Genomic DNA, 13,297 nt, shown 5'->3' on the forward strand with positions numbered 1-13,297 from the left:
GGGCAACCTTGACGTACTCCACGACAAATGTTAAATCTCGTAGTTGTAGAAGTATTTATGATTACAGAACTATTAATATTGGTGTAAAAAAATGATGACTTTTAGAAATTTATTCCCAAAAACAAAATACTCTACAGTTTAAAAAATAAAAAAACTGTGTTCAACAGAGTCAAACGCTTTAAATCTAAACAAAGGATAACAGCTTCATCATCTCCATAATCAGCATAATCTAAGAGATCAAGCACTGGCCTAATATTATTAGTTATGTGGCGACCTTTTAGAAAACCTGTTTGACATTCACTTATAATAATATTTACCTAATCTATTAGCAAATACCAAAGTTATACGTTTATAATCAATTGTTAGAAGTGAGATCGCTCTCCAGTTTTCTATCAATTGTGAATCTTTGTCAGGTTTAGCAATTAACGAGATGACTTCCTGATTCATGGAGGTAGACATTTCACCACTATTAATGCATTCAATAAACATGTTATAGAGGATTTTCAATGTGTTCCCAAAAACTCTACAGTCAACCCATCTATACCAGGAGCTTTACCTTTCTTCATTTTCAGTAGTGCATCTTTCAATTCAAGAGTGGCTATATTTGAATGACATAAATCATTAAAGTCTTCATCTATAATAGGAATATTTTGATTCATTACTTTAATGAAGTTATCACAATTATTTTCATCAAAATTGGAGGTATAGAAGTTTTTATAAAAGGAAAAAAACAAAAATTGCTTTGGGATCCATAAAAAGGCTTCCATTAATATTTATTGCAGGTAACGGATTTCTTTTAAAGTTTCTATTTTCTAGAGCAAATAAATAACTTGTGTTTTCTTCTCCCTCTTCAAGCCATTTGACTCTAGAGCGAAGGAAAGCACCTTTAGCAAGATCCAGGTACATTAGATCAAGTTTAGATTGATTTTAGTCAACTCTTCCTCGTCTTCCTTAGTATGAATTTCCTTCTGTTCCAGAATATGTCAATTATCCAGTGATTCCATTTCCTTTTGCCTGTTGAGTTTTTAAAATTCTTTACTACATATGATGGCAATTTATCCTACATTATATTTAAAAAGTTCCCAGTTACTTTTGAATTGATCTTTTAATCCTGTAAAAGTATTGCTTGCAATATTCTTAACACAGGCATTAAAGTAATGATCATTAAGAAGATTATTATTCAGTTTCCAATATCCTCTAAGACGAGAATTCTCTTTTGAACCTTAAAGAGATCAATAAATAAGTTTATGATCTGTTAATAAAGCATGTCTATGATTATTTTCCTGAACATAACGTAAAGCTGTGTTAGAGATCAGAAATAAGTCAATTCTAGATTGTAAAGTCTTGCTTTTGTTAGACCATGTGTACTCTGATTTCACAGGGTTATAAAAGCGCCAAGTATCTGTAAGTAATATTGAGGCACAAAGAGATGCCAGATTGGATTGACCAGCATGTTGGAGGGTACGAGAGGGATATCTATCAATCAAACCATCTATACAGTCATTAACATCGCCTGAACATATAATATAATATATGAAGCATGAACAGTGCTCCATTTGTGATTAAGTCTGAAATTTTGGCAAAAAAAGTCTTATTCAACAAATTAGAATTATAACCATAAACATTATAAATGATAACCGTTGTGTTGTCCAGTCTAATAGTCCGAATCAACCATCTTCCATTTTCATCTGCAACAAAGTCAAGTACATCTCCTTAAAATCGATGCATCAAAACCATTACACCTGCTGATTGTGGAGTTCCATGACTAAAGTAAACAGAGTTTCCCCATTGTGATTCCCAAAATTTCACATCCAAGACCGAGGAATGAGTCTCTTGACAAAAAACAAAGTCGGCATCAGTTCGTTTCAAAGAAGAAGAAATAAAGAAATAAAGCTTTCCTTTTCGTGTTCTCTCGAATACCCCCTTACATTCAAGGATGCTATACACTGTTAACCCTTACCGTAGATTATGCAGTAAATAACTATAAAACAGCCAGTGTTTAGCTGTAATGAAAAGAAACAGTATTTTACTGTAAAATGAGCAGGATTTGTATTAAATTCTGTAGTGCAAAGAATAAATGACAGTAATTTACTCTATATACCATTACAGATATTTACTGTGATAATAAATGGGAAAATACTGTTCAACCATAAACAAACATTGCTAAATAACTAGTAAAAATGTTTATAAAATATATATATATCTTAAACAGCACGCACATACATTTTTGCAGAGACGCAATGAATTTGTCTGGAAAACTTCAAATGAAGTAAGTAAAAGTGGCATTAAAAGTATAGTATAAAGGCTTTCCTAAATAAATGTATAAATCATGTTATTTGTTGTGTTTTTTATTATTACTACAGATTTGGAAAGACATGAGAATCAGATTATTTATTATTATTATTTATTTTTTTGCTTTGGATAAAGTTTGTATATTTTTATTGTTTTTATTAAACGATATGTGCATAATTGTGATGCATGTAGGCAGTTGCTTTGAAAATATGCTATGTACCAGGGATGTCAAACTCCTGGAGGGCCGCAGTCCAGCAGAATTTAGTTCCAGCCCTGCTTCAACACGTTATCTTTAGATTTAGTTTGATCAGGTGTGTTTAATTAAGGTTAAAGCTCAACTGCACTGTTACCCTGTAGATTATGCAGTAAATGACTGCAAAATAGCCAGTGTTTTTCTGTAATGAAAGAAACAGTATTTTACTGTAAAAGGAGCAGACTTTGTATGAAATTGTGTAGTGCAAATGATAAATTACAGTAACTTACTTTACGTACACATTACAGGTAGTAACTGTGACAATAAATGGCAAATTACTGTTCAACCAGTACTGTCCCATCTACTCTGATGCTTTATGTTGCTATTTATAGAGATGTGCATTTTAAAAGCAGAAAACAATGATTTAGGCATCACCAGACACTCCCATAGGCTGTCTTATTCTTAACTAAAAGTTTTAGTTTTCAGAAAATGCTGCCCTTTAAGGGAGCCAGGTGTTTGATTTGTTTACTGCTGTGCGCTCTATTCTCTGTCCGTCAATTCAGATGTAGAGTCTGATATGTTTTAGGCTTTAAATAAGAATCTACAATGAGTAAGTAAAATGTGTTCAAATGTTTTTGAGGGTTTCTAAAATAAGGCTGTGTTTTAAGTTATACTGTTGTTATCTTGAACTGTGTTGAAAGCTACATTGTTAGCTAGTTAGCCTCTCCTCATATAACTTCTTACATTACTTTTATTTAAGTATATTTATTTATTGGATATTGCATATTGTCATAATGTACAGATGCTAACATTTCATTTATCTTTCTAGCAAATAAGCAGTTTTAATGCACATAAAAACCATTAAATTCCATCACCTCAGTAAGATAACATGTGCACAGAAATCATCACAGGGAATCACAAAAACATGATACACATAACCATCCACACACAAAAGCTCCACTGTCAGGTCCCAGGTTGTGAGTTTGTTGCTAAGTATTTTTCAGAGCAGTGTTTCCACCTATGAATTTATATTAGAAACAATAGAAAAGTTTGTTGTCATGAGATTTTTAAAGTAAATAAATAATAATTATAACAATAAAAGATTGGATCCTTTGGATATTCTGTGTTGTTCAGTGTTTTATTTTATTTTTTTTTTTAGAATTATTTAAAACTTTTTATTGAGAATTGACAGTATGTGCCTGTGTTTGACAAACATGTTTCTATCTATGTGTTCGTTTCATATGCTTATTTTTAATTATTTAAAAAATAAGCATAATTATTTTGTGTTTTTTGCTGTTCAGTTTTTTATGCATGGTTCGCATTGAGGAGAGAGTAACACATTTCACTGCAACACACCTGAACCAATTAATTAGGACCTGAACACCACTTGATAATAACAGGCAGGTGTGTTTGATATGGGTAGCAACTGAAATCTGCAGGAAGGTAGATCTCCAGGAACAGGATTGAGCACCCCTGCTATAACATGGGGGTCAAACTCCAAGTTCTTGGAAAACTGCAGCGCAGCAGAGTTTAGCTCCCACCCTGCTTCAACATTACCTGTAGATTTCTAACAAGCCTTAATTAGTTTGATCAGGTGTGTTTAATTAGAGTTACAGCTTAAAGTCCCGGTCACACTGCACTTTTCTCCCTAAAGACTTCCATTCAAACGCATGTGAATACTGCAGACCTGGAATGCAAGCTCAAGCGACAAGTTTTACAGTTTGCAGCATTGGAAAATTCAAGCTTGGAGAACTCTGACCTGCGAAATCACATCATGTGATTGCTTGATGCCAATCAAAGATCAAACCATGACCTCTCTGAACAAAAATTATGGACCAGTCGCTTGCTTTTTCAATCTCTAATTATTTTGTTTAATCCCATTCCTTTTTGCAGTGTCATATGACAGAATTTCACATGCTCAAGCGTTGACCGCAGCCTTACTGTGCAGACCTGTGGCTCTCAGTAGTATGTAAGACGATATTTATATCTGCTGATTTCTTAATTTTGTTACACATTTTCTGTTGTATATTTGTTTGCTGCCAAAACAATAAAATATATTTGTCAGAATTTTTATGCCTTCTATTTTAATAACAGGTAAGAATACTAATTAATTTTAGTAACACCTTGACATACTATTAATGTGTGTGCAGTATAATGCTGTGAGTTGTAACACTACAATACAACAATTAACTGTACAAGGTTTCCAGTTAGTCACCACTACTGCTCTATTACAGTAATTAACTGGCAACACTGTTGCCAGCCACTCACTGTATCGGTTCAGTTACAGTAAATAACTGGCAAGTCTGTTGCCAGCCACTCACTGTAATGGTTCAGTTACAGTATTTAACTGTCAACACTGTCGCCAGTCACTTACTGTAACCAAACTTTTACAGTGAGTAGCTGGCAACAGTGTTGCCAGTGTTCTACTGTAAAAAGCCTGGTAAGGTCTAACAGTGTATATATTATATATATTCTGGAGAAAGTCTTATTTGTTTTACTTCGGCTAGAAAAAAAAAAAAACAGTTAATAATTTTTTAAACACCATTTTAAGGACAAAATTATTAGCCCCTTTGAGCTATTTTTTTCCGACTGTCTACAGAACAAACCATCGTTATACAATAACTCGCCTAATTACCCTAACCTGCCTAGTTACCGTAATTAACCTAGTGAAGCCTTTAAATGTCACTTTAAGCTTTATAGAAGTGTCTTAAAAATATCAGGTAAAATATTATTTACTGTCATCATGGCAAAGATAAAATAAATCAGCTATTGGAAATAAGTCATTAAAACTATTATGTTTAGAAATTTGTTGAAAAAATCTGCTCTCCGCTACACAGAAATTGGGGGAAAAATAAACAGGGAGTCTAATAATTCAGGGGGGCTAATAATTCTGACTTCAACTGTATATATATATATATATATAGTCCTTAACATGAATGCAGTTGGTTTAACCCTGATCTGACATCTCCGCTGTTTCACATTTGATTTAAGGTAAATGCATGTTATATAGAGTTTATCAAGAGAAGTTCAGGTTCAGCCAATTGTTGATTTAGTGAGTATTAAAATGTCTCTCTACTAAAGAGGCTCTTTGGTTAATGAGTTACTCTGACGGTCAAAGGTTAAATGCAGTGTTGTTTAAGGATCGTCAGCTTGTTGTTTTCAGCTTTTCTTCCTGTTCAACTGAAGGTCTGCTTTAACTTTACTTTTGATTTGGTGACTCTGAATGTTTAGAGTTATATTTAATGCTGAATTATTGGACACTATTGAGTCAGTCTGATATAGAAGAGCACAAACACTGTAAAGGGATTAAAAATAAAGCTTTTAGACACAGTGTTTAAATGAGCGTGTTTGACTCAGTGTTTAATCTGTGTTTGAGGATTTGATCTTCAGGATCAGACATTTAAATCACACTCACACATATAAACCCTTCATCATCTCCACAAATCAGCGTAATGTAGAAGTGTTAAACTCACATGCAGAAGTACAGACGCTCTTGTGCAGCAGGAACACAATCTGAGCTCTTTCACTCTTTCACTTCACTAAAACACACCTGTGTGATCTACAGGTGTATCCTGAAATATTACTGGCTCCACAGAGTGACACTGACATGAATATTCATGAGATTCTCCTGACTGTGGGCGTGTCCTGAAGACGAGTGTGTTGATGGAAGATTTTGAGAAGGTATTAAAGATGAAATCTGAGAGGTCTCTGATGAATATTTACAGCAATGTTCAACCTTTAAAATAAGATTAGAGATTTCTATATAAATGAATAATGTTTAACCAGAGGACAAATCAAGAAAACCATTAAACAGCATTACATTCAGTTCAAATGTTGTAGTTTGTCTTTTATTTATTGTTTGCAACACATAATTTTAATGTACATGTGTTATCTCTCTATTTCTGAAGGTGTTTTCAGACTCTTATTTTAATCAATTTATCTGTTTATCGATACTCGCTATTACAGTACAGATGTTTAATACTATTTGTTATGGTCATTTTTCAAAATTCAGGATAAAAATTCAATAAAAATATGAATAATTTCCCTCAGAAGCTGGAAAACGGGGTTGATGTGTTTTGGTTGTGACAAATGATTTATTATTATCAGTAAAAAATCTTACTTAGCGGCTTTTATTTATTTATTTGTTCTTTTTATTATTTGTTTAATGAGAAATAACATAAGTAAATGCATAGTTATACACAAATCATTATAAAAGGGAATGTTAAATTAAATACAGATAACTTAATCATCTGAATAGATCTTTACAGTAACTCTGTATTGAAATCAGGGAATGATTAAAACCTTTAGATGGGTGAAAAAGAGTTGACAGATTCAGGATCAGTTAGCACATTGTGTTTAGTGAATGTGATGTTTCCCAAATAGTGTAAGAGTTTTAGTTCACAATCCATAAACAAGATTATCTTAATCAGTTATAATGATCAATTTACAGAACACTGAAATATAATAAGGAGATCACGAGAAACCAGAATAGTTTAGTGTAATCACAACTGAAACAGTCATTTAATAATAGTGTCTGACTCATTTTACAAATCTAACACATAAATCATTGCATGGCTAATATATATCTGTAATATTTAAACATGGCTTTCCTTCACTTTATTAAGAGGTGGTTTCCTGGACCAAGATTAAGCGTAGTCCTAGACTGAAATGGCCATTTAGATCAGACTAACAGAAATGTGCTTTCTCTGTCACGGTTTTAAAAGTCTAAGACTTAGTCTAGTCCAGAACTGAACAGGCTGATTTCCTGGAGGAACACTAGAGCAACTTCAGGACTAATCTGAGGCTTAAATTAAATCTATCAGGAGGCAGGTTTAACTTCAGATTCATTTCATTTGGACGACACATGGATTACCTGGACTATGTCAATGATGATCAGCGCTTTCCACCAGCCAGGCAAGTTCTTGCAGACAGAAGTGACCCAGTGCAAGGTTTTGATGAATTAAGTGTTCGAGATGCATAAAGTAAACCATTTGTGAATTTAAAGCACATCACGTAAACCACCCTGATGCTGGAACCCAGGCTAACTACAAGGTACTGTTCAATGAATATAGAAATGTTCCAGGAGTCATCGGTTGCATAGAGGGAACCCATATTCCCATTAAGCGTCCCTCTACTCCAGATGCGGAGGAATACAGGAACCAAAAGAACTGGGTTTCCATCAATGCCCAAGGTGTATGAACTCCCCAGTTAGAGTTTTCAAACGTTGCTGCATGGTGGAAATGTGCAACTCATGATCCTCCTCAGCTCATCTCTGTATACTCAGTTTGACAGAAGAGATCATAATGGAGTTTTGCTTGGTGACAGTGGGCATGCCCAGAAGGGTTTCAGCTACAGCCAGGCTCACATGCGCACAAGGGCTTTAGTCGAGCGCATGTTCGGTGTTTGGAAGAGTCGTGTTCAGTGCCTTAGGAAAACACTCAGATTGAAAGCAGGTAGATGCTGCACTGCTGCAGAGACTGTGGCATCTTCTGCTGATGCTCCAGTCTCTGAGGCTGCAGTAGAGTCTGAATCAAATACATTGACTCTGGCTGAAATTGTTGCAGGCGCTTCTGTTGTACCTGCTTCAGTTAATTCTGAGATAGATGGCATGAAAGGTCACATTGTTACGCCAGTATTGACAGAAAATATAGCAGTCACTGGAAAAAGCAACGAGGCTGGAAATGAAGCGGAAATGCAAACTGAGACATTTTTCAAAGCTCCAATAAAAAGGAGAAAAGACAGAGGTAAGACGACAATAACACAGGCCAAAGAAGACAAGAGCGAGACTGAAAGTGCAGTTTCAGACATTGACAGCGATTCTTCAGACTCCAATGATTCAGGCTGCTCTTTTCTTCATCACTAAATGAGGATGAAGAGCAGCCAGTGGTGTACAACACTGAACAACTAACTCCGCTTTCAAGAGAAACAAAGAGACTGAAGCTGAAGACTATTGTCCAGATCCATCTGCTCTTATAAGAGATGTAAAGAGGTGCATGAAGGAAGGAGCTTTCTGTGATCAGGAAGTGTACCGTCTTAGAAAATCCATGATAAAAATGAGAAAACAAATGCGTGAAGATGAAGAACAGGACATGGTGTGATAGCTTCTTCTGTTTTTGACTGTTTCTATCATTTATGAGAGACATTAAGATTGGAGCTCTACACTTGAATGCTGCTAGAAACAGTCAGAAGAGAATGTGTCTGTCTGAGTTTATAAAGATGAAACGTATTGATGTTACCTTCATTCAAGAGTCTCAGAGTGCTTTATTTAATGAAATAGACTGGAGAACAGAATGAGATGCTCAAGTGTTCATGAGTCACATGTCCTCTAATAGTGGAGGAGGAGCTCTATTGCTTTCACAGCAGTTTTCACCAATTCTATGTGGAGAGAAAGAAATAGTCAAAGGACGTTTATTACAAATTAAAGCAAAACTTGAGAATATTTTAATGACTTTTTTAAATATTTACGCTCCTACAAAAGCAGATGAAAGAATAGATTTCTCCAATGCTTTTAGTGCTGTCCTTAAAGATATCAAATCAGAAGAGTTTTTCATTTGAACAGCACAGAGAATGAGAAGAGAGATCCAAATCACTCAGAAACACATCCTGCTTCACTAAAAGTGCTTCCACAATGAGTAAGAGTGTTTGATTTATGCGATGTGTGGAGGAATGATCATCATGAAAATAGACAGCACACTTGGGCACATAGTAAGAATCATTTTATTTCAATGGCAAGGCTTGATAGATTTGACATGTTTCATTTTCAAGCAGATTGTGTCAAAGATTGTACAATAATTCCTGTTGGGTTTTCAGATCACTCTTCTGTTATTTGTACTATAATTGTTCATTCTGTGGAGATTAGGAGTGCCTATTGGCATTTTCATACGTCCCTTTTAAAAGATGAGACATTTATTGAAATCTTTTCTTTTTTTGGAGGACTTTTAAAGAAGAAAAACATCTTTATTCTTCACTGCAGCAATGGTGGGATTGTGGCAAGATTCACATTAAACAATTATGCCAAGAAAATACTTTTAATGTCACTAAAGGAGTTCCTGAATCCATGAAGAAACTAGAGGATGAACTAACAGACCTGTTTAACACAACAGCAGCTACAAGCAGTGATCAATCTGAAACCCGGAAATCAAACACAGATTTGCTGGCTGATTTTTGAGGAGTGAAAGCACAAGGAGCATTCATTCATTCAGGTTTAATAAACATCACACAAATGGAGGCTCCTTCTAAGCTTTATTAGTCTAGAACAGAAAAATGGCCAAAGTGGAATTATTCATTCACTAAACAATAATGCAGGAGAGGAACTTTATAATCCAGTGACATACGTAAACATGATGTTCACTTTTATTCACAATTATACAGATCATATAGAAGTTAAAGATCTCCCAAACACTGATGAAGACTCTAATGCCATGCTTGAGCTCTCATCGTCACAGAGTGAATTATACACAGCGGTAATGAGTATGGGAAGTGGAAAGACTCCAGCTATTGATGAATCCCAGTAGATTTCTGTAAATCTTTGTGGTCTGTGATAGGTGATGCTGTTCTTTTGGTTCTTGATGACAGTTTGAATAAAGGTTTACTCCCATTAAGCTGCAGAAGAGCTGTAATTACTGTGTTCCCAATAAAGGAGACTTGCAAAGAAGAAGCAACTGGAGACCAGCATCACTTTACTGCACCCATTATAAAATACTGTCAAAGGCATCAGCTACACGATTGAGTAAGGTAATAGGTCAAGTAATACACCAAGATCAACAGTATTGTATAGCGAATAGATCAGTTTTTGACTATATTTATTTGGTTAGAGATGTTTTAGAAGTAATTGGGTGTTAATTGTGGACTGATCTCTTTAGAGCAAGAGAAAGCGTTTGACCGTATACAACATGAATATTTAATAAAGCTTTTAGAAATGTTTGGTTTGAGCCCAGCTTCTGTAAATATGATCAATGTTTTGTACAGAGACATTCAAAGTGTATTAAAAGTCGACGGTGGTCTGAGCGCTGCTTTTACAGTACAGAGAGGAGTTAGACAGGGATGTGCTGTGTCGGGGATGTTGTACACACTGCCTATCCAACCTGTGCTGAATAAACTAAGCTCTGAGATAAAGGGTGTGTGTGTTCCTCATTGTGACGTTTCTCTGCATCTTTCTGCTTGTGCTGATGATGTTGTTGTTTCATATCGAATCCGGAAGATATTCAGAAACTGGATTTTATTGTAAGTGATTTTCAGAAGATCTCCTCTGCTAAAGTCAACTGGGGAAAGAGTGAAGCCCTGCTTGTGGGCAGCTGGAGCGGTGTCCCTCCCAAGTTACCTGGAGGTTTGACATGGAAGAAAGGAGGCTTGAAATACCTCTGGTGAAGATGACTGTGTTCAGAAGAACTGGAATGGCACGCTTGAGAAAATCCAAAGACTTCTACAACAATGGAAATGGTTACTTCCCCAGTTATCGTATAGAGGCCGCACACTTATAGTTAACAGCTTGCTGGATCCTCTATATGGCACAAGCTGGCGTGTGGAGACCCCCCTATTGGTTTACTACCGAATCTTCAAAGAGAGATGGTCAATTTGTTCTGGGACAACCTACATTGGATCCCTCAAAGTGTTCTCTTCTCACCAAGAGATGAAGGAGGTCAAGGCTTGGTTGATCTTGTGAGTAGAGGAGCAGCGTATAGACTGCAGGTCATCCAGAGACTATTGTTTGGGCCCAAGAGTCTAGAAGAGCCGGTGGTTTTTGTCAGGAGATGACACTCCAGGATTGATGGACATATCAGTATCCAAAACAATGCCACGATTGAGAGACATTGTTGACGAAGCAGACACTGGACTGAGTGAATCTTGCTAAATGTATGGGAATAGGATCAGTAAGGTTTGCACAGGAACTCTGAGATAAACTGAGTGTGATGTTGAATGAAAAACACTGCTGGAGAGTTCTAGTCGGGATCTTTTTATCCCAGATGACGAGGAGTTTTCCCTGATATCAGAATTGAAGCTGTTGTTGGAGATGTTGGGGATAATAGTCCATCGCTGTGTTGTAATGAAAGTGCTGATGTTAGTTCAGCCGAAGGTGAAATATTTGACAGAGATATTGTGGAAATAAATAACAAGCACATTTTAAAAGACAGAACTGACATGGTATGGAGAAACACACTGGCAGTAGAAGAAGTCATGAAAGCAGAATGGAGAATGATCTATAAAGCAGCATTGATGAGAAGAGGAGGACACTTGCAGTGGAGAATATTACATGCTGCTGTAGCTGTGAACACAAATGAGCCCTAATATCAGTGAGACGTGTCCATTTTGTCCAGAGAGAGAAACTATTGTTCATTGTTTTACAGAGTGTACGAGACTTTCTCCACTGTTTAATATCCTGACTGCTTTATTTTCACCAATGCCTCATTTCTGTTCAAAACAGGTTTTTATTTGAGGCTTTCAGTAAAGCAAATGCAGAAATACAAATGTCCACTAATTCAGTTCTTATTGACCGAGCAAAATGAGCAATCTGTGTTTCTAGGAGAAATGAAATCAACAAAGACATGAACAAAACACTGCATCTATTATTAAACACAGGAGAACATCTAGAAGTGTTGAGGATTTAATGACTGTAACTTGACAAATGCAGTGACTGTTGTTGAGTGTGAATGGTGTTGTGATGCTGGACTGTGTCTGTCATCAATCAAGAATTGCTTTATAAATCAACTGATGTCAATAATAACACATGTGGAAATGAGATGAACAATCACTCAATAACTGCAATTAAAATCAAAATCAAATCTCTCTCACTCACACACTCACACACACACACAGACACGCAGCAGTGAACACGCACACACATGCACAAACAATAGTAAACCTGCGCACACACACACACGCACACTCTTTCTCTTACACACATGCATCACACACACACACACACACACACACTCACAGACACAGACACACACACACACACACACACACACACACACACACACACACACACACTGCTGCTGACTGCTCCTGCAGAGGATTCTGGGTAAATCTCTCGTCAGTCTTCAGCTCAGTTTCACTGATGATCCATAATTAACCCAGAAGCCAGCACAGAGCGGCTCAGTGAATGTGGTCTGGACTGAGTGGATGAGGCTCATTGTGTCTCTATAGATGTTGTAGAAGATCAGAGTTCCTGCACTGTGATCCACAAACACTCCTATTCTCCTGCTGAGCGCCTCCACTGGGAGATCAGTCTGTGTGTTATTGTGCCAGAATGTGAATCTGGAGGAATAGCAGAACAAACTCCAGGACTGAGCATTATTTCCAAACACACACTCAACACCTCCTCCCTTCCTCCTGATGCTCTTATATGACACTGATATACGCACACCAGCATCTCCACTCCAGTCAATCTCCCAGTAACAGCGTCCACACACACTCTCTCTGCACAACACCTGAGGATAACCATCAAATCTGTGTGGATGATCAGGATACGGCTGATTCTCTCTCACACTCTTCACCTCTCTGTTCTCCTCAGACAGAATGAGTCGAGTGTGTGCTGTGTTTGGATCCAGAGTGAGGAAACAGACATCTGAACACAAGAACACACACATTTACAACCACAGCTGTGTGTGTGTGTGTGTGTGTGTGTGTGTGTGTGTGTGTGTGTGTGAGTGAGTGTGTGTGAGAGAGCGAGAGAGAGAGTGTGTGTGTGTGTGTGTGTGTGTGTGTGTGTGTTGGTGAGTGAGTGTGTGTGAGAGAGCGAGAGAGAGAGTGTGTGTGTGTGTGTGTGTGTGTGTGTGTGTGTGTGTGAGTGAGTGTGTGTGAGAGAGCGAG

The 13,297-nt window shown here is 36.7% G+C and overlaps 1 protein-coding gene across 2 annotated transcripts in view; it reads right to left on the reverse strand.

Annotated features, from left to right (window-relative positions):
* Nucleotides 1–9,708: 9,708 nt before the first annotated feature.
* The window catches only part of si:dkey-71l4.4, a 28,853-nt gene continuing 25,264 nt past the window's right edge, over nt 9,709–13,297 (reverse strand). For both annotated transcript variants that reach the window (NM_001114315.2, NM_001442677.1), the window contains exon 12: nt 9,709–13,052. In NM_001114315.2, coding sequence (NP_001107787.2) covers nt 12,526–13,052 — 527 coding nt within the window. In that variant the 3' untranslated portion in view covers nt 9,709–12,525. The remainder of the gene's footprint in view (nt 13,053–13,297) is intronic.

This window comes from Danio rerio, chromosome 4, assembly GCF_052040795.2.
Source record: "Danio rerio strain M-AB ecotype USA chromosome 4, GRCz13ab, whole genome shotgun sequence".
In the NCBI taxonomy this organism is placed as follows: Eukaryota; Metazoa; Chordata; class Actinopteri; order Cypriniformes; family Danionidae; genus Danio; species Danio rerio.